The sequence below is a fragment of the Scyliorhinus canicula genome, chromosome 8 (assembly GCF_902713615.1).
Source record: "Scyliorhinus canicula chromosome 8, sScyCan1.1, whole genome shotgun sequence".
Taxonomy (NCBI): Eukaryota; Metazoa; Chordata; class Chondrichthyes; order Carcharhiniformes; family Scyliorhinidae; genus Scyliorhinus; species Scyliorhinus canicula.
Window position 1 is genome coordinate 161,706,796 of NC_052153.1, and position 21,830 is coordinate 161,728,625.

General features: G+C 49.4%; 1 protein-coding gene across 1 annotated transcript; it reads right to left on the minus strand.

The window, feature by feature from the left end:
- Positions 1-17,259: 17,259 nt before the first annotated feature.
- Positions 17,260-21,824, minus strand: LOC119970647 (G2/mitotic-specific cyclin-B1-like). Its single transcript, XM_038805597.1, has 6 exons — positions 21,663-21,824; positions 20,761-20,919; positions 19,214-19,450; positions 18,355-18,495; positions 18,153-18,263; positions 17,260-17,523 (listed from the first exon to the last, which is right to left on the minus strand). Exons 1-6 carry the CDS (start codon positions 21,813-21,815, stop codon positions 17,413-17,415), a joined length of 912 nt encoding a protein of 303 aa, XP_038661525.1. The 5' UTR covers positions 21,816-21,824; the 3' UTR covers positions 17,260-17,412.
- Positions 21,825-21,830: the final 6 nt, after the last annotated feature.

A 21,830-nucleotide genomic window follows, 5' to 3' on the forward strand; every position in this document is an offset into this window, starting at 1 on the left:
CTCTATCCTCCACCTCAGAATTTTGTCATTCTTTATTTTGCCCCGTTGTGCGTTATCGAACATAAAGGCGACCGGCCGTTGGTCGGTGACGAGGGTGAACCTCCTACCGGCTAGGTAGTGCCTCCAGTGTCGCACGGCCTCCACTATGGCCTCCTTCTCGACTGCAGAGTGTCGAATTTCCGAGGCGGTGAGGGTTCGGGAGAAGAACGCTACTGGTCTGCCCGCCTGGTTGAGGGTAGCAGCCAGGGCGACATCTGATGCGTCGCTTTCTACCTGGAAGGGAATGGCTTCGTCCACCGCGTGCATGGCGGCCTTGATGATGTCGGCCTTGATACGGCTGAAGGCCGACTGGGCCTCAGCCGTCAGGGGAAAAACCGTGGTCTTAATGAGTGGCCGGGCTTTGTCCGCTTATCTGGGGACCCACTGGGCGCAATAGGAGAAAAGCCCCAAGCACTGTTTGAGTGCCTTGAGGCTACAGGGGAGGGGGAGTTCCTTAAGGGGACGCATGCGGTCGGGGTCTGGGCCTAGGACCCCATTTTCCACGACGTAGCCAAGGATGGCTAGCCGGTTGTGTGGAACACGCATTTCTCTTTGTTGTACGTGAGGTTGAGGGCCCGGGCAGTCTGGAGGAACTTCCTCAGGTTTGCGTCGTGGTCCTGCTGGTCATGGCCGCAGATGGTGACGTTGTCCAAGTACGGGAAGGTAGCCCGTAAGCCGTACTGGTCCACCATTTGATCCATTGCCCTCTGGAAAACGGAGACTCCGTTTGTGACACCAAAAGGGACCCTGAGGAATTGAAACAGCCGACCGGCTGCTTCAAAAGCCGTGTAGGGGCGGTCCTCTGGGCGGATAGGGAGTTGATGATAGGCCGATTTTAGGTCGACTGTGGAGAATACCCGATACTGGGCGATGCGAGTCACCATTTCTGTTATGCGGGGAAGTGGGTAAGCACCGAGTTGCGTAAAGCGGTTTATGGTCTGGCTATAATCCACTACCATTCATTGCTATTCCCCAGAGCGGACTACCAATACTTGAGCCCTCCAAGGGCTGTTGCTGGCCTCTATGACCCCCTCTTTTAGTAGCCGCTGAACCTCTGACTTGATAAAAGTTATGTCTTGGGTACTGTACTGGCGACTCCTAGTGGCGACGGGCTTACAGTCGGGAGTGAGGTTCGCGAAGAGGTGGGGGGGGGTGGCGCAACTTTGAGTGTCGCCAGGCTGCATACCGTGAGTGGGGGGAGGGGTCCGCCGAACTTCAGTGTCAGGCTCCGGTGGCTGCACTGAAAGTCCAGACCGAGCAGCAGGGGGGCGCAGAGTTGAGGGAAGATGTAAAGTTTAAAACAGGTGTATTCAGTGCCTTGAATTGCGAGGTCAGCGACACAATACCCCGAGATTTGTACCGAATGGGACCCAGAGGCGAGGGCGATAGTTTGGGAGGCGGGGTGCGTGCGCAGAGAGCAGCGCCTTACCGTATCTGAATAGATAAAGCTCTCCGTGCTCCCGGAGTTGAATAGGCAGGGAGTGTCGTGGCCGTTGATTTGCACCCGCATAATTGAGTTCCGCAGGTGTTTCGGCCGCGATTGATCGAGCGTGATTGCTCCTAGTTGTGGGTAGTCAGAGTCCTCGGTTAAGTCGGACTCACAAAATGGCCGCCTGGAGTCACAAAATGGCCACCGCCATCGGTCGCACGTGTTGGGGTTCGAAGATGGCCGCCGCCAAGATGGCCACTCCATGACTCGCACGAGGTCGATGACACGTCGGAAGTGGGCGTGTCCGGCCGCCATGCGGCCGTGTTGCGGGGCCTGTGAGACCGGGAGCTTGATTTCTGGGCCTAGTGAGGATTTTGTTTGTGGCCTTTGGGGCCAGCCAGGCAGACTTTAGCGAAGTGCCTTTTCTTCCCGTAATCATTGCAGATCGCGGAGCGGGCTGGGCAACGTTGCCGTGGGTGCTGACCTTGCCCACAGAAATAGCACGGGGAACCCCCGGAGTGAGCGGATCGCCGCGCGGCACAGGCCTGTAGCGTGGCCGAGTCCGGAGGGGATCGAGAGGGGTTTGCAAGGTCCGCGGAGTACGTACCGAGGTTATGGTGGGCCGTTTCTAGAGAAGAGGCGAGTGTTACCGTGCCTTGGAGATCCTTTGCCCCGTCTTCTAGGAGCCGCTGCCGGATGTACGAGGATCTGATACCGGACACAAAGGCATCGCGAATATGCAAGTTCATGTGGGCTTCTGCCGTCATTGTTTTATGGTTGCAGTTCCTTGCGTGCGCAGTGAGTCTCTCCACGTACTTGTCCAGAGTTTCCCTGGAACGCTGGCTGCAGGTTGAGAGCAAATGTCTGGCGTGTACCTCATTAATCGGCTTCACGAAGCTTTTCGTCAGTATCTCGACCGCAGCGTAATTTGCAGTGTTCTCGATTGCGGAGGAGAGTCGGTGGCCCACCCGGGCATGTAGTAAACGCAGCTTGCGAGCGCCGTCGACATCAGTCGCTGAGGAGTCACTATAGTCCTCAAAACACCGCAGCCAATATTTAAAAATTTCCAGGGCTTCCGGCAACCGAGCGTCCAGGTTGAGTTTCTCCGGCTTCAGAGTGCTGTCCATCTTGATGCGTCAGATGATTAAACTGAGATACCCTCAATTACGACACAGGAGAGAAGATAGGTAATTCAAAGGCTTTAATCATCTGAGAACTGAACAGCAGCCGAGAAGTGTGCTCATTACAAGCTGCCGAGTGAGCCTCAACTTATATACCGTTTCCTGGGGGCGGAGTCCCCTAGGGTTCCAAGCTCGGTCTTAAAGGGCCAATGCATTAAAGGTAAGGTACCGTTACAGCAGCTACTGATACCATTCATCACACAGTCCCTAGTGACTGTCCTGGCCTCCTCAATGGAGTAGGGCAGGTTGCGGGTCTTTAGAAATGGAAAAAGCGGGTGACCCCCGGGTGGCAGGGGTCCGCCTGGAGGGTTCAAAGGCAGTCCACTTGTGCATTGGCACAGGTGCCGCGGGACAGGGCATCAGGAGGCTTATTTAGCTTCCCAGGAGGATACAAGATGTCGTAGTTGTACGTGGACAACTCAATCCTCCACCGCAAGATTTTATCGTTCTTTACCTTTCCCCTCTGTGCATTATCGAACATGAAAGCTACTGACCGTTGGTCTGTGAGGAGGGTAAACCTCCTGCCGGCCAGATAGTGCCTCCAATGTCGCACAGCTTCAACTATAGCCTATGCTTCCTTCTCGACTGAGGAATGTCGGATTTCGGAAGCGTGGAGGGTCCGGGAGAAGAAGGCCACGGGTCTGCCCGCTTGGTTGAGGGTGGCCACCAAAGCTACATCGGACGCGTCGCTCTCGACCTGAAAGGGGAGGGACTCGTCGATAGAGACAGAGCAAGAGTAGGAAGGCAGTGCAGGTGTCCACTGCGGTCATCTCCCTGCAAAACAGATATACCGCTTTGGATACTGTTGGGGGAGATGGCTCACCAGGGGAAGGCAGCAGCAGCCAGGTTCATGGCACCGTGGCTGGCTCTGCTGCACAGCAGGGCAGGAAGAAAAATGGCAGGGCTATAGTGATAGGGGACTCGATCGTAAGGGGAATAGACAGGCGGTTCTGTGGAAGCAATCGAGACTCCAGGATGTTATGGTGCCTCCCTGGTGCAAGGGTCAAGGATGTCTCGGAGCGGCTGCAGGACATTCTGTGGGGGGGGGAGGGTGAACAGCCAGCTGTCGTGGTGCACATAGGCACCAACGATATAGGTAAAAAACGGGATGAGGTCCTACAGGCTGAATTCAGGGAGTTAGGAGTTAAACTAAAAAGTAGGACCTCGAAGGTAGTAATCTCAGGATTGCTACCAGTGCCACGAGCTAGTCAGAGTCGGAATGTCAGGATAGATAGGATGAATGCGTGGCTCGAGAGATGGTGCAAGAGGGAGGGATTCAAATTCCTGGGGCATTGGGACCGGTTCTGGGGGAGGTGGGACCAGTACAAACCAGACGGTCTGCACCTGGGCAGGACTGGAACTGTTGTCCGTGTTTGCTAGAGCTGTTGGGGAGGGTTTAAACTAATGTGGCAGGGGGGTGGGAACCGATGCAGGACGTTGGTAGGCAGTAAAACAGGGACAGAAACAAAAGGCAGTAAGGGGGAAAGTGTCAGGCAGAGAAGACATAGTCAAAAATCAAAAAGGGCAACAGTACAAGGTACAGTGACTGAGGGGAGCTCAGTGAATAGGCCCAGTAATACTAAAAGGAATAAAACTGGAGATGTTAAGATTCAAAACAGAGGTAAAAAAACCAACATAAGTGTACTTTACCTGAATGCTCGTAGTATTCGGAATAAAGTAAATGAGTTGATGGCGCAAATCATCGTGAATGACTATGATTTAGTGGCCATTACTGAAACATGGTTAAAGGATGGTCACGACTGGGAGTTAAATATCCGAGGGTATCAAACTATTCGGAAGGACAGAGTGGATGGTAAGGGAGGTAGTGTTGCTCTGTTATTTAAGGATGACATCCGGGCAATAGTAAGGGATGACATCGGTGCTATGGAGGATAAGGTTGAATCCATTTGGGTGGATATCAGGAATAGTAAGGTGAAAAAGTCACTGATAGGAGTAGTCTATCGGCCACCAAATAGTAACGTTATGGTGGGGCAGGCAATAAACAAAGAAATAACTGATGCATGTAGAAATGGTACAGCAGTAATCATGGGGGATTTTAATCTACATGTCGATTGGTTTAACCAGGTCGGTCAAGGCAACCGTGAGGAGGAGTTTATAGAATGTATCCGTGATAGTTTCCTAGAACAGTATGTAATGGAACCTACGAGGGAAAAGCGGTCCTAGATCTTGTCCTGTGTAATGAGACAGGATTGATTCATGATCTCATAGGTAGGGATCCTCTCAGAAGGAGCGATCACAATATGGTGGAATTTAAAATACAGATGGAGGGTGAGAAGGTAAAATCAAATACTAGTGTTTTGTGTTTAAACAAAGGAGATTACAATGGGATGAGAGACGAACTAGCTAAGGTAGATTGGGAGCAAAGACTTTATGGTGGAACAGTTGAGGAACAGTGGAGAACCTCCCAAGCGATTTTTCACAGTGCTTAGCAAAGGTTTATACCAACAAAAAGGAAAGACGGTAGAAAGAGGGAAAATCGACCGTGGATATCTAAGGAAATAAGGGAGAGTATCAAATTGAAGGAAAAAGCATACAAAGTGGCAAAGATTGGTGGGAGACTAGAGGACTGGGAAATCTTTAGGGGGCAACAGAAAGCTACTAAAAAAGCTATAAAGAAGAGTAAGATAGAGTATGAGAGTAAACGTGCTTAGAATATAAAAACAGACAGTAAAAGTTTTTACAAATATATAAAACAAAAAAGAGTGGCTAAGGTAAATATTGGTCCTTTAGAGGATGAGAAGGAGTTTTAATAATGGGAGATGAGGAAATGGCTGAGAAACTGAACAGGTTTTTTGGGTCGGTCTTTACAGTGGAAGACACAAATAACATGCCTGTGACCGATAGAAATGAGGCTATGACATGTGATGACCTTGAGAGGATTGTTATCACTAAGGAGGCAGTGATGGGCAAGCTAATGGGGCTAAAGGTAGACAAATCTCCTGGTCCTGATGGAATGCATCCCAGAGTGCTAAAAGAGATGGCTAGGGAAATTGCAGATGCACTAATGATGATTTACCAAAATTCACTAGATTCTGGGGTGGTCCCGGTGGATTGGAAATTAGCAAACGTGACACCACTGTTTAAAAAAGGAGGTAGGCAGAGAGCAGGAAATTATAGGCCAGTGAGCTTAACTTCGGTAGTAGGGAAGATGCTGGAATCTATCATCAAGGAAGAAATAGCGAGGCATCTGGATAGAAAATGTCCCATTGGGCAGACGCAGCATGGATTCATAAAGGGCAGGTCGTGCCTAACTAATTTAGTGGAATTTTTTGAGGACATTACCAGCGCAGTAGATAACGGGGAGCCAATGGATGTGGTATATCTGGATTTCCAGAAAGCCTTTGACAAGGTGCCACACAAAAGGTTGCTGCATAAGGTAAAGATGCATGGCATTAAGGGTAAAGTAGTAGCATGGATAGAGGATTGGTTAATTAATGGAAAGCAAAGAGTGGGGATTAATGGGTGTTTCTCTGGTTGGCATTCAGTAGCTAGTGGTGTCCCTCAGGGATCAGTGTTGGGCCCACAATTGTTCACAATTTACAGAGATGATTTGGAGTTGAGGACCAAGGGCAATGTGTCCAAGTTTGCAGACGACACTAAGATGAGTGGTAAAGCGAAAAGTGCGGAGGATACTGGAAGTCTGCAGAGGGATTTGGATAGGTTAAGTGAATGGGCTCGGGTCTGGCAGATGGAACACAATGTTGACAAATGTGAGGTTATCCATTTTGGTAGGAATAACAGCAAACGGGATTATTATTTAAATGATAAAATATTAAAGCATGCTGCTGTGCAGAGAGACCTGGGTGTGCTAGTGCATGAGTCACAGAAAGTTGGTCTACAGGTGCAACAAGTGATTAAGAAGGCAAATGGAATTTTGTCCTTCATTGCTAGAGGGATGGAGTTTAAGACTAGGGAGGTTATGCTGCAATTGTATAAGGTGTTAGTAAGGCCACACCTGGAGTATTGTGTTCAGTTTTGGTCTCCTTACTTGAAAAAGGACATACCGGCACTGGAGGGTGTGCAGAGGAGTTTCATTAGGTTAATCCCAGAGCTGAAGGGGTTGGATTACGAGGAAAGGTTGAGTAGACTGGTACTGTACTCGTTGGAATTTAGAAGGATGAGGGGGATCTTATAGAAACATTTAAAATTATGAAGGGAATAGATAGGATAGATGCGGGCAGGTTGTTTCCACTGACAGGTGAAAGCAGAACTAGGGGACATAGCCTCAAAATAAGGGGAAGTAGATTTAGGGCTGAGTTTAGGAGGAACGTCTTCACCCAAAGAGTTGTGAATCTATGGAATTCCTTGCCCAGTGAAGCAGTTGAGGCTCCTTCATTAAATGTTTTTCAGATAAAGATAGATAGTTTTTTGACGAATAAAGGGATTAAGGGTTCTGGTGTTCAGGCTTGAAAGTGTAGCTGAGTCCACAAAAGATCAGCCATGATCTCATTGAATGGCGGAGCAGGCTCGAGGGGCCAGATGGCCTATTGATGCTCCTAGTTCTTATGTTCTTATAGTGCGCATCATGGCCTTTGCAATATCTGCTTTGATGTGGCTAAAGGCCTGGCGGGCCTCCATCGACAGGGGGAACGTGGTGGACTGGATGAGGTGACAGGCTTTGTCTGCGTAATTGGGGACCCGCTGTGCGTAATATGAAAAGAAGGCCAAACAGCACTTGAGGGCTTTGGGGGAGTGGGGGAGGGGGAGCTCCAACAGGGGGCGCATGCGTTCGGGGTCGGGGCCTATCACTCCGTTACGCACTACGTAGCCGAGGATAGAACATAGAACAGTACAGCACAGAACAGGCCCTTCGGCCCTCGATGTTGTGCCGAGCAATGATCACCCTACTCAAACCCACGTACCCACCCTATACCCGTAACCCAACAACCCCCCCTTAACCTCATTTTTAGGACACTACGGGCAATTTAGCATGGCCAATCCACCTAACCCGCACATCTTTTGGACTGTGGGAGGAAACCGGAGCACCCGGAGGAAACCCACGCACACACGGGGAGGACGTGCAGACTCCGCACAGACAGTGACCCAGCCGGGAATCGAACCTGGGACCCTGGAGATGTGAAGCATTTATGCTAACCACCATGCTACCGTGCTGCCCTAGATGGCTAGACGGTCGGTGCTAAACACGCACTTACCCTTATTGTAGGTGAGGTTAAGGAGTTTTGCGGTACGGAGGAATTTGCGGAGGTTGGCGTCGTGGTCCTGCTCGTCGTGGCCGCAGATGGTGACATTGTCGAGATACAGGAAAGTTGCCCGTAAACCGTGTTGGTCGACCATTCGGTCCATCTCCCTTTGGAAGACCGTGACCCCATTCGTGACACCGAAAGGAACCCTTAAAAAGTGGTAGAGGCACCCATCCGCTTCGAACGCAGTGTACTCTCGGTCACTCGCGCGGATGGGGAGCTGGTGGTAGACGGACTTAAGGTCCACCGTGGAAAAAACCTTGTATTGCGCGAACCTGTTAACCAGGTCGGAGATACGTGGGAGAGGATACGCGTCCAGCTGTGTAAATTGGTTGATGGTCTGACTGTAGTCTATGACCATCCGATTTTTCTCCCCGGCCTTAACCACCAGCACTTGTGCTCGCCGAGGGCTGTTGCTAGCCTCGATAACCCCTTCCTTCAGAAGCCTTTGGACTTCGGACCTGATGAAGGTCTGGTCCTGGGCACTCTACCGTCTGCTCCTGGTGGCGACGGGTTTGCAATCCGGGGTGAGGTTTGCAAACAAGGATGGGGGATTGACCTTGAGGGACGCGAGGCTGCAGACAGTAAGGGGGGGGGCATAGGGCCGCCGAATTTGAATGTTAAGCTCTGGAGGTTGCACTGGAAATCTAACCCCAGGAATGTTGCCGCGCAGACGTGGGGAAGGACGAAGAGCTTTATAGTTTTTAAACTCCCTCCCATGGACCGTGAGGTCCGCTATGCAGCACCCTGTGATCTGGACCGAGTGCGAACCGGAGGCCAGAGCGATTCTTTGTTTTACCGGATAAACGGGAAGCAGCGTCTTACCGTGGCGGGGTGGACGAAACTTTCCGTGCTCCCAGAGTCCAACAGGCAGCTTGTCTCGTGACCGTTGAGGAAAATCCTCATGGTCGCCGTGGAAAGCGTGCGGGGCCGTGACTGATCCAACGTTGCTGAGGTGAGTCGTGGCAGGAACTCCGAGTCATCATCCGGCAGCGAGTGGTCACTTGCGGGGTCCTCGGTGCCAATCCAAGATGGCGGCGGCCATCGGCCGCACGTGATGGGGGGGTGAACAAAATGGCGGCGCCCTGGGATCGCACGTGGAGTCAAGGGCCCAAATTAGTGGTGCCCAGAGATCGCACGTGGAGTCGGGTGCCCAAAATGGTGCCGCCCGGGGATCGCACATGGCGTCGGGGGCCCAATATGGCGGCGCCCGGTGATCACTCGTGGTGGTGGGGGGTGGGGGCAGCGAGGTCCGCGGGCCGTGCGGGTCGCGTGAGGAGCGCGCGGGGGTACCTGCGGTCGCTGCTTGGGACTGCAGCGACCGCCTTGGACTGGCAAACAGCCGCGTAATGGCCCTTTTTGCCGCAGCCTTTACAGGTTGCAGTGCGGGCCGGGCAGCACTGGCGGGGGTGCTTGGCCTGGCTGCGAAAGTAGCAGCGGGGCCCCGTGGGTTTATTGGGGCGCCCTGCGGCGCAAGCCTGGGGGGGTCAGAGTCTGCAGGGGTGAGTGGGGTCGCGTTCCATGCCGCCCAGGGGGCTGCCGCGCGGTAGATAGCGTACGCGCGGGCGTTGCGGTTAGCGATATCGAGAGAGGAGGTGAGGGCCCGTGTCTCAGCGAGGCTTAAAGTTTCCTTCTCCAAGAGTCTCTGGCAGATCTGGGAAGATTGAATACCCGCCACGAAAGCGTCTCGAATTAAAAGTTTGGTGTGCTCGGCCAGGTGCAGTTTTTCCCCAGAACAAGGAGCGTCTGGTAGAATTCATCTAAGGACTCACCGGGGAATTGCTGTCTCATGGCCAGCAAGTGCCGTGCGTAGACCTGGTTCACCGGCCGGATGAAATGTCCTTTTAGTAAGTCCATAGCTGCGTCATAGTCTGTTGTGACCTCTATGAGCGTGTACACTGCGGTGCACACGCACGAGTGGAGGATATGCAGTTTTTGTTCCCTCGTCGGGCAGTTTTCGGCTGTGCTTAAATAACTGTTGGAACACGCCAGCCAGTGTTTAAATGCAGCTGTTGCATTTGCTGCGTGCGGGCTGAGTCGAAGGCACTCTGGCTTGATACGAAGCTCCATCTTTTTAAAACTTGTGTATTAAATTGATGCACCATCAATTGGACACGAGGCAGAGATGTGATCCAAACAAAAGGCTTTAATACACAAGATGTGTGCCCGGCAGCAGACGTACAGAAGAATGGCCGACTGCCGGGGAACACGGGTTCTTATATCCCGCCCTGTAGGCGGAGCTACCTACCTCTCAGCCAATCGGCTGAGAGGCACATGACTTACCCGGGCCAATGGGCAGCGAGTCCTCTGCACCAATGGCAGCTCATCTCTGGAGGTACTGTAATACCCCTAGTCATACTACCACACCGACCAATGGTCGGTGGATTTTATGTTCAACAACACACAGTGGGGCAAGATCAAGAATGATAAGTTCTTGAGGTGGAGAATCGAACTCACACCTATAATTACGATATTGTGTATCATCCTAGGAAGCTCAATGAGCCCCCAGATGCCCTGTCCCGTGGCACATGCGCCAGCGTGCAAGATGGCCGACTTCGGGCCATCCATAATGACCTCTGTCACCCGGGGGTCACCCGGCTTCTCCACTTCATCAAGGCCCGCAACCTGCCCTACTCCACCGAGGAGGTCAGGGCCATGACCAGGGACTGCCAAGTCTGCACGGAGTGCAAACCGCACTTCTATCAACCAGACAAGGCCCACCTGGTGAAAGCTTCCCGCCCCTTTGAGCGCCTCCGCGTTGATTTCAAACGTCCCCTCCCCTCCACTGACCGCAATGTGTACTTTCTCAACGTCGAGTATTCCCGTTTCCCCTTTGCCATCCCATACCCTGACATGACTGCAGCCACTGTCATTAAGGCCCTGCACAGCATCTTCACCCTGTTCAGTTTCCCCACTTACGTCCACTGACCGGGGCTCCTCTTATTTGAGCGATGAGCTGTGTCAGTACCTGCTTGGAAGGGCATTGCCTCGAGCAGGACTACCAGCTACAAACCCCTGGGGAAACGGTCAAGTGGAGAGGGAGAATGCGACGGTATGGAAGGCCGTCCTTCTAGCCCTACTGTCTAGGAGTCTCCCGGTTTCCCGCTGGCAGGAGATCCTCCCCGACGCGCTCCACTCCATTCGGTCACTCCTCTGCACAGCCACGAATGAGACCCCTCACGACCGTCTATTTGTCTTCCCCAGGAAGTCTATCTCCGGGGTCTCGCTTCCGTCCTGGCTGATGACACTGGGGCCTGTCCTCCTCCGGAAGCACGTGAAGAGCCATAAGCCCGACCCTCTGGTCGAGAGGGTCCAGCTCCTACATGCCAACCCTCAGTATGCCTACGTGGCGCACCACGACGGACGACAGGATACAGTCTCCCTCCGGGACCTGGCACCCGCCGGTTCCCCAGCGACTATCACCAACGCACCCCCCACCCCACCCCCCCACACACCGCCTATCACCACCAACCGAATCCCTCACGGCGGGCTACCAGCTGCCCCCCTGGGGATCCTGAACACCGCTCCCACCCTTCCAAGGCCTGCACCCCTCTTCCTCCATCGCTGACACACCGTGATGAAGCTCCAGACGACACGCTCCCGCAGTCAACAAGTCTAACACCCATGCCCGCAGCAACGAGTCTAGCACCCCTGCCCGCAGCAAAACCGGAGCTGAGGCGATCACAGAGAACGATTAAGGCTCCGGACAGACTCGATATGTGAGCCCACTTTACACCCGCTGGACTTCAATTTTTAACAGGGGGTGAATGTGGTGAACGTATTCCTACTGCAATTCACCACTGTATTGTACTGTATTATGTTGATGCCCCTGTGGGCTCCGCCTGTGGCTCCGCCCCATCGGGGGTGGTATATAGATCTGCAGCCTGTAGGCGGCACTCAGTACAGAGCAGTCGCAGGCAGGCACAGATCTAGCTTATTAAAACCACTGTTCACTTCTACTAATCGTCTCGTGTGAATTGATGGTCGCATCACTGCGCTCACCCCAGTCCAATGCCAGCATTTCCGTATCACAATTTTTAATTAGTAATGGGTTGAAGGATTACAGCGAACGGGCAGGACGATGGAACTGAGGCCATGATGAGATCAGCCATCATTGTGTTGAACAGTGGAGCAGGCTCACGAGGCTAAATTGCCTACTCCTGATCTTAGTTCATGTCTTCTAAGAAATAACTATTCTGCCTAATTCCAACTTCCAGCTCTTGGCCCGTAGCCCTGTAGATAACAGCATCTCAAGCACAACTCTGGTGTCCTTGATTAATAAGGGGATTTCTTGATTAATAAGGGGGTCAGAGGTTATGGGGAGAAGGCAGCAGGACATATGTACATGATTTGCTGGGACCCTCCCACACCGCTCTCACTTATCTTCTCCCCCCTCAAACACCCGATTCATCCTTGCCCTTGTGCCAGATGTATCACCTTCAGTTGTATGAGATGCAGCTTTTAACAAGGTCAAAGCAGCACTGTTTCAGAATAAAGTTCAGTTTGGCATGGTTTATCCCATGCGTCTTTGGGTGACCTTTGACAATAGGGACCACTACTTCGAGACCATTGGAAGCTAAGATGTCCATCCAAAGAAATGGACTGGGGTTGAAATTATGAAATTAAATGAAATGAAAATCGCTTATTGTCACAAGTAGGCTTCAAATGAAGTTACTGTGAAAAGCCCCTTGTTGTATTTTGTACGGGTTGAGAGATGTTTGGAGGTGGATGGGGTTGTTTGGCTTTTCTAGGGGTTTAGAGTACCCAATTCTTTCTTTTTTTCCAATTAAGGGGCAATTTAGTATGGCCAATCCACACAACCGGCACTTCTTTGGGTTGTAGGGGTGAGACCCATGCAGACACAGGGAGAATGTGCTTATCTGTCTTTTCTTATCAATGGTTGAAGAGGTGTAGATGGGGCTGTTTGTAACTTTACATGTGGGATGGGGTGGCATGGTACCACAGTGGTTACCACTGTTGCTTCACAGGGTCCCAGGTTCGATTCCCGGCTTGGGTCACTCTATGTGTGGAGTCTGCACGTTCTCCCTGTATCTGCGCGGGTTTCCTCTGGGTGCTCCGGTTTCCTCCCACAAATGCCAAAAGACATGCTCGTTAGGTGACATTCTGAATTCTTCCTCTGTGTACCCGAACAGGTGCCGGAATGTGGTGACTAGGAGATATTCAAAGTAACTTCATTGCAGTGTTAATGTAGGCCTACTCGTGACAATAAAGATTATTATTATTATTAATAATTGTATTGTGGAGATTGGTGGGATGGGTAATGTTTACGGTTAATGTTGTTCTTTTTGGAATTAATAAAGTTGGTTTTGGGCAGAGGGTAGGTTTGGTGTTTTGGGATTTTGTGTTTCTAATGGGTTTTCTCTGTGGGGCTGTCCAATAGCTAGAGTTATTAGCTAGAGCCGGGTTGATTACCCCAGTGCTGCCTGAGATGTTTGAGGATTCCATGACTTGAGGGATGTTGCCAGCTTCATTGGCGCAGGTGGCGATCTCCTCAATATTATAGAGGGGTAAGGATCTGATGGAGTGTGGGTCATACCGCCCCATTTCATTACTGAATGCAGATTCAAAGCTCTTGGCTAAGGTCTTGTCTAGGCGCAAGGGAACCTGCTTCCCAGAGGTCATATTGGAAGAGTAGTCAGGGTTTTGTTGTGTTTCGTTCCTTGTACTTTTAAGGTGAACTCACCAAACACTTTGATCTGTCCAACCAAGATCCTTTTATTGTGTCTCATGCATGCAGTAGGATGGCAATCTGATATAGAGCATGTTATCATGGAGTCTTGCTACTCCTCTGGAACTTACAACTTCTGCTGACCTGTTACATGTACATCTTATTACCCTCTACCTCATGTTTTTCTGGAGATGGCTGGATGAGCCTCTCTTTATATACAGGTGCCTGGCCACATGGCGTGTCTGTACTGCCACCTACTGGTTGGAGATCTCACACCATCCTACTATGATATGTCCAATAAGCATATCGTAAGAAGTCTTACGACACCAGGTTAAAGTCCAACAGGTTTGATTCAAACACTAGCTTTCGGAGCGCAGCTCCTTCCTCAGGTCATCACATCATCCTCAGGTCTCCACATCATAAGCATATCACCACAGGTTTGTTTGTTTTTTTAAAAATCTTTTTATTAGCATTTTCAAAATTATACATATTGCTGTTGGTTTTCATTTATTATACAGTCACAAAGGTTCCTTCTTAGGTTTCTCTATTTACAGTCAGCCCACAATCCTCCCCGTGTCCCTTCCCCCCCCCCCTCCCCCCTCCCTCCCCAGCTCAGCCCACAATCCTCCCTGTGTTTCCCCCCCTCCTCCCTCCCCAGCTCAGCCCACAATCCTCCCTGTGTTTCCCCCCCCCTCCTCCCTCCCTAGCTCCTCGACCCCCCTCCTTTTCACTGCTGTTTCCCATTTCTTCTTGCTGTTTTGCTATCTCGCCTTGCTCCCCCCCACCCGGCCCCGCTGCCACTCCCCAGTCCTCCCTCGCTTTCCTCTTTCTATCTTGTCCTGACTATTTATTTATTTATGTGTTGGCCACAAACAGGTCTCGGAACAGTCGGGTGAATGTTTTGTGGAAGCCCTCTTCCGACCCAGAGATGGTGAATTTAATTTTCTCCATTTGGAAAAATTCTGATATGTCGGACAGCCAGTCTGCAGCCCTGGGTGGTGCTGCTGACCGCCAGCCGAGCAGGATTCTACGGCAGGCGATCAGTAAGGCAAAGGCAAGGGCGTCCGCCCTCCTCCCCAGGAATAGATCTGGCTGGTCTGAACCTCCGAAGACAGCCACTATCTGGCATGGCTCCACCCTCACCCCCTCCACTTTGGACATACCTCGAAGGCAGCTGTCCAGTACTCCACAAGTCTGGAGCAAGACCAGAACATGTGGGTGTGGTTGACTGGGCCTCCTTGGCACCGTTCGCATCTATCCTCCACTTCCGGGAAGAACCTGCTCATTCGGGTTCTGATCAAGTGGGCTCTATGTACCACTTTTAGCTGCATTAGGTTGAGCCTCACGCACGTGGAGGTAGAGTTGACCCTGTGCAGTGCTTCGCTCCCGAGTCCCCACCCTATTTCAAACCCCAAGTCTTCCTCCCATTTCCTCCTTGTCGTGTCCAGTTCGGTGTCGGCCTTCTCTAGCATTCGTTCATACATGTTCCCTCTGCCTACGATTGCTGCATCTAGTAACTGCTCTCGTAGTGTCTGTCGTGGGTATGTCCTTGTCTCCTTCCATAGGAAGTTTTTAAGCTGCAGGTATCGGAGTCTCTGCGTCCTGTCTCCACCTTTTGAAGGTGGCATCAGTGAGTGCTGGTGCAAATCTTATTTCATAGACTTTACAGTGCAGAAGGAGGCCATTCGGCCCATCAAGTCTGCACTGGCTCTTGGAAAGAGCACCCTACCCAAGGTCAACACCTCCACCTTATCCCCATAACCCAGTAACCCCACCCAACACTACAGGCAATTTTGGACACTAAGGGCAATTTATCATGGCCAATCAACCTAACCTGCACATCTTTGGACTGTAGGAGGAAACCGGAGCACCCAGAGGAAAAAAGTGCAACTCCCACACAATCATGCAAGGCCAGAATTGAACTTCGATCCCTGGTGCTACAAGGCACTGAGAACCACTGCTGTCAAAGGCAGATGCTGACACTTGCCAACACCACACAAAGCTGCAGACTAGTTGTCCAACCTGTCAGAATTTGCCACCTGTGGCTAGCAAGAGGGCTTCCTCAACACATGGAACCATTTGCAAAGACCTGTTTATAGACAGCAACCATTAGAGCAGGAGGGGAGAGAGAAAGGAAGGCAGACAGGCCATGGCTTGCAAAGGAAAGTTGGGGGGGGGGGGGGGGGGGAAGAGAGAGAGAAAAAAGAAAGAAAGAGACAAGAGCCCATTGCAGGACACAAGTGACACAGCTGCAGAAAATGAGCCCGAAGGCAAGGAGGAAAAGGCAGAGGGAGCAACAACATGCTGAGCAAGACAAGCTAGGGCTGACACAAGGAAGCCCAACGAAGGCAATGTGACCAAAAGGGGGGCCCACAAGCAGCAAGTATCACAGACTGGCATTGTCATCTCAGATGCCAAGGCATAGGCTATGGGTATGGACTTAGTGCTGGGATTAGTATCAACATGGTGAGCCAAAGGGCCCCGTTTGTGCTGCATGACTAAAAATTCATAGGAATTGTATCATTAAACATGTATCCATGTAGCAATGGAAAGGCTGCAGTTATTGTAGTCAAATTTATTTGCCAATCAATTGTCCTTAAAAAGTGGATTTAAACCCCATGTGCCCCAGGCGGTACTAGGAATAGACCAAGGCAGAGCTCCTCAGTGTTATAGATATAGGGATTAATGGCACAATAATATGGGAAAAATAGAAACCAAATTCTTACTTAAATGTTAGACTTTCTAAACACTGAAACCCATTAGAGAACCCAATTATTTTTTATCTAATTAAGGGGCAATTTAACATGGTCAATTCACTTACCTTGCACATCCACTTACCTTGCACATCTTGTGTTGTGGGGTTGAGACCCACACTGACATGGGGAGAACGTGGAAACTCCACATAGTGACCCAAGGCCAGGACTGAACCTGGGTCCTCAGCACTGAGGCAGCAATGTTAACCACTGCCACCATACTCCCCACTTCTAAAACCCACCTGGATTTCCTTCCTTCACTAGAGTGCACTGTGGCTAGTGAAGCAATTCACTGGTTCCAATAGCACCCAAACCCACAAGTGGGCAGCATGGTACCATAGTGGTTAGCACAATTGCTTCACAGCTCCAGGACCCCAGGTTGGATTCCCAGCTTGGGTCAGCGCCTCCCCGGACAGGTGCCGGAATGTGGCGACTAGGGGCTTTTCACAGTAACTTCATTGAAGCCTACTCGTGACAATAAGCGATTTTCATTTCATTTTCATTTTCAGTCTGTGCATTCTCCCGGTGTCTGCGTGGGTTTCCTCTGGTTTCCCTACAGTCAAGATGTGCAGGTTAGGTGGATTGGCCATAAAGTGTTCAAAAAGGTTGGGTGGGGTTACTGGGTTGTGGGCAAGGTGCTCTTTCCAAGGGCTGGTGCAGACACGATGGGCCAAATGGCCTCCTTCTGCACTGGAAATTCTATGAAATAATCTCTCCCATCTGGAGCAACAGGAAAAAAAAAAAAAGGGTACTTAACAGGTGGGTTTGGTTACCAACTTCACATGCCACCCTGAGACTACTGGTGCAAATCCAAGGTGAAGTAGGGACTCAGTTCCAAAAATGAAAACACCCACACATATAGAAATGAAGTGTACTTTTGTGATGATTTGGATTCAAGTCAAATCCCATCAGAACTGGTTAAGGCATTGGACAGCAACAAAATTACAAAAATTTAAAATCAAGTTTATTAGTGAATTGAAAGTCAGGTAGATAAAAATGGAAATTACATTTCTTATTTACAGTAGCACATGGTGCTGAAAAGCATCAAGACATCAGACTATACAAGAACATGTTGCTTTCAGTGAAAAAGGTTATGAAATTATTTCAGAGAGACTAAATGCTTTGAAAAGTTGAGAATCACATCAGATTTTAGCTGTGGAATGGTGCTGATCTTCATTTGCTTGCTGCTGGCATACTTGTTCTTAACAGTCTGGAATGAAGGAGGGAGGAAATAAGTAACAGAAAAACCACACCAACAACAGAAAAACTGGTGCCGTGCTGCCAACACTGCTACCATTGAGAGGTTAGCACTGGTGCTGTGTGGAACAGACTGTTCCACTGGGTCTGTAATCGACACTTGGGACACTGACACCCAAATGACCCATGGCACCAGCTTCAAAGTGGGCTGTTAGCGGTGTGCATAGCTGCATGACTGCCTTGCCAGCTGCAGCAATAGTGCTCAGTGTCTGTCCACCCTGACCCCACAGCCCAGCTACCACTACCAGAGGCCTGGCAGAAGCCCCTGCCAGCAGCACACTATGGCCATTTCCATAACCACTCTCCCCCTCAAAAAGAGACATCATGCCAGTTCCACCATTTTTAAAATCACAAAAGACCTGTGCCATCAGGGACTTGGATTGAAGGCAGAGAATTGTGGAGGCCCTGGGTCAGGTGGAGTGAAATGCATGGACACCATTTGAGGGGACAGAATCATGATTGGATGTCAAATCAGTACCTGCGGCTATTCTCCACCAAATATTTCCTGATTTCCGGTTAACTGAGAATCCTGCCCATGGCATCATTTCAGTCTAGAGCCTCCATTCAGTGATAAAAGCTTACCACATGCTTTGTGAGATTTTGATTGACCTTCACAACATTCTTGGCAATGTGCTCCATCACTGGAATAAGATCATCTTCCTTATAGGTCATGTAGTGCTGTAGAAGTGGCGTCTGAAAGAATTTGGTTGAAATAGTCAGTGCTTACAATGGAAGCTACCGTCAGCTAAATGGTGCTCATCTTTTAACTGAAGTCAATACTTACCCATTCACCATTATTCAAGACTTTCTGAGCAAGACAAAAAGCAGCGGCAGCTATCTGGGATGGAAGATAATGAATCATCTCGTAGTCAACAATAGTCAGTTCCATCAGGTATTTAGCTAGAGTATGGTGTTCAGAGCTTACCTAGCAAAGAGAAAAAGCACATTAATATTCACCTTTTAAGCTAGTGCTGTTTTTTGGCACACTGGCCAGATGCATTGAAGCGGATTCTTAATTGCTTAAATAGGATTTATTACTCAGAAATTAAATCTCGTCTGACTCAGTTACAATTCAGACTGGACATTAAAATGGCATACTTGCTAAAGAGGGGTTCAAATATGCAAAAGGTAAAACATTGTAATAGTGCAAGATTATTAGCTAGCTTAAATATTTCAAGCAATTATAGCCAATAAAGCACTTTAAAAGCCTCTGAAGTTCAGGAAATATGGCAGCTAATTTTGGACAGCAAGATCTCCAGTGAAGAGATAAAATATAGATCAGGACACTAGGAAACTGTGCTAGGGTTGAGATTTCAACTGATAACCCAACTCGGGCAAAGTGTGCCGGATCATGGAGCCACAATAGAGGCACCATTTTTCAGATGGCATTAGAGGCTGCCCCTGGTGCCATGGTTGAGGTAAAAGCCATTTGTTTTAAACGTACTGGATAAGGACACAAGTTACAGTTATTTTGTGCAAGTTAAATTTCAAAGAACTGCTCTGCATTTCAGTAGCATCTTTGCTGAACACAATTGAAACAAAATACTGAACAATCTCAGCAGGTCTGATGGATCTGTGGAGCGAAGGGAACTACTGTTGAGTCTCGATGACTTTGTTGAAGCCAGATTGAAAGCTTGACTTACTTCTGCAATTTTTGAAGACCGCCTCAGAAAGTGCAGGGGAAGAGGCCTGCCTAGGGAAAAGTTAAGTTTCTGAAGAATCTGCCTTTCCATCTCACGTATTGTAGCTGTAGTGTAAGTGTTGTCTGTAACATAGACAAAGTCTCCAATTTCAGGGGGATACATTTCTTCATATTTGGATGATACTAGCATTGCTGTCACACCAACAAGTTGTAGACGGCTCTTGGTTACTGGATTATCCTGAAAACACAAAATTGTTTAAGGAATGTTGTATGGCCATCCCAAGCCAAACCAATTAAGGAATGCTGAATGTCTACAATCTCCTGCCTGTACCTCAACCAGCAAAAAAAACCATCAAGCTCACTCATCACCTACACACTTGCTGACCTTCATACAAACATTAGGAGCAGAAGTAGGCCACTCAGCCCCTTCTGGAGCCTGTGACATTCAATACGATCATGCATGGATTTTAACTTCCTGCTCCACATTCCTGCCTACCCCCCCCCCCCCCAATAACCATCACCCCCTGCTCATCTAAAATCTACCTCCATGCCTTTTGAAGACTCAAACCTCAAGATTTCTCCTCATCTAGCCAAAAAGGGCAGGCTGATTTTTAAAACGGAGACGTTAAACTCATCCTTCCTTCAGGACCTCAACCCTTAATTTGATTCTGGGGGATGAGCAATGGAAAACATTAGTAGCCAGTAGTCTCCAGCTGCCTAGGCTCCATGCATTTTAATTCCCTCCACTTTCCTTTAAGACACCACTTTCCCACTAATCTCAAAAATAAAGTAACCCTTAAGGCATCTCCTGCCTAAGTAACCCTTAGGGCAGCATGGTAGTTAGCATAAATGCTTCATAGCTCCAGGGTCCAGGTTCGATTCCCGGCTGGGTCACTGTCTGTGTGGAGTCTGCACGTCCTCCCAGTGTGCGCGTGGGTTTCCTCCGGGTGTTCCGGTTTCCTCCCACAGTCCAAAGATGTGCGGGTTAGGTGGATTGGCCATGCTAAATTGCCCGTAGTGTCCTAAAAAAGTAAGGTTAAGGGGGGGTTGTTGGGTTACGGGTATAGGGGGGATACGTGGGTTTGAGTAGGGTGATCATTGCTCGGCACAACATTGAGGGCCGGGGCCTGTTCTGTGCTGTACTGTTCTATGTCTATCTGCAGCATAGAAATAATGGTTGCCCAATGCCAGAATTCAGATTATTCAACTGGCTACTATAAAGCCTCACCCCAGTTTGGAAGGAAAATGGCTTCCTCAGTGTCTGTCATTTCAAACATTAGCCCTTGAATGCAGCCTCATTTCTCAGTCCAAGATTAAGCTCAAGACTGAAATGTCTGTACAAACACCAACTTTCAATGGAATGGGTGCTTTAAAAACACCACATCAACTATTGAACCTGTTTATTTGGAAAATATTGCCTCGTCTGTTTGGTTTGATCAGCTACTGGTCCATCAACCAGCTTTCCTCCTATATTTCACTGACTCATGTCCTGTTTACAGAAACGAAAGCAGTAACTTGCCTACCATTTGTTTAATGAAAATTTTTTACCTGCAGGAATCGATCAATGATGGACACCGTCATGTACAATGTTTCTTGGAGCAGCTGAAATTTTCTCTGAACCTGTACAAGCCAGTCTATTAGGATGGCACGCATATTCCCAGTTACCTCCCTTCCTTCCAAGTACTTTGGCCTCACTGACTGTTCCACCTTCTCAGAAAATACATTTTGGGTTAGGGCATTGCACAAAAATACAAAATTTTATTTGTGACATTCAACCATCAAATAAGAGCGGTTTGTATCTTAAACGTTCACTTGCAAGCCTCCAGACTCCTCAGTGGGGTATAGATCCACACGAGGGCGTGGCAACATGTTAAATGGCCATCATTTAGGGGACACGACCTTTCAAGCACTGTTAAATAGAATGCAGATAATCTCCCCATAAACCTTAAAAACCCAGTTGCATCACAGCAGAATTTTGGAATACAAATATCCTTAACCCAGCTTATTCAGAATTTAGGTAGTTGAAGACAGCCACCAATGATTAAAATCAGGAACATGCAAGAGATTGGAAATTAGTGTAAGAGATCTTTAATGAATCAAATGAGGGACGGGGTAAAGACAGAGTGTTTTACAACAAGGATGACCATACCTGACCAAAGAGCTAGGAAAGGTCAGCTGAGGTACTGGGTTTGGTGCAAGTAGCAGAGGTTTGGAGGAGGGTGAATAGAATTAACCAGATCTTTCAACTAAATTACTACAAGGAGACTGGTTTAGCACAGTGGGCCAAGACAGCTGGCTTGTAATGCAGAACAAGACCAGCAGTGCAGGTTCAATTCCCGTTCCAGCCTCCCTGAACAGGCACCGGAATGTGGCAACTAAGGGCCTTTCAGAGTAACTTAATTGAAGCCTACTTGTGACAATAAGCAATTATTATTAAAACAAAAGCTGACCTCTAGTTGCCTCAAATATTTGTAGATATCTTTAACATATTCACTGCATAGCAGGGGGTTGTCACCATCATCTGCGTCAACATCTTTAACTGGAAGCAACACATCGGAGAAGGCTTGGCACAGGTCATCAGCAATACAGCCCGATGTTTCCATCAGGGATGGTGATGC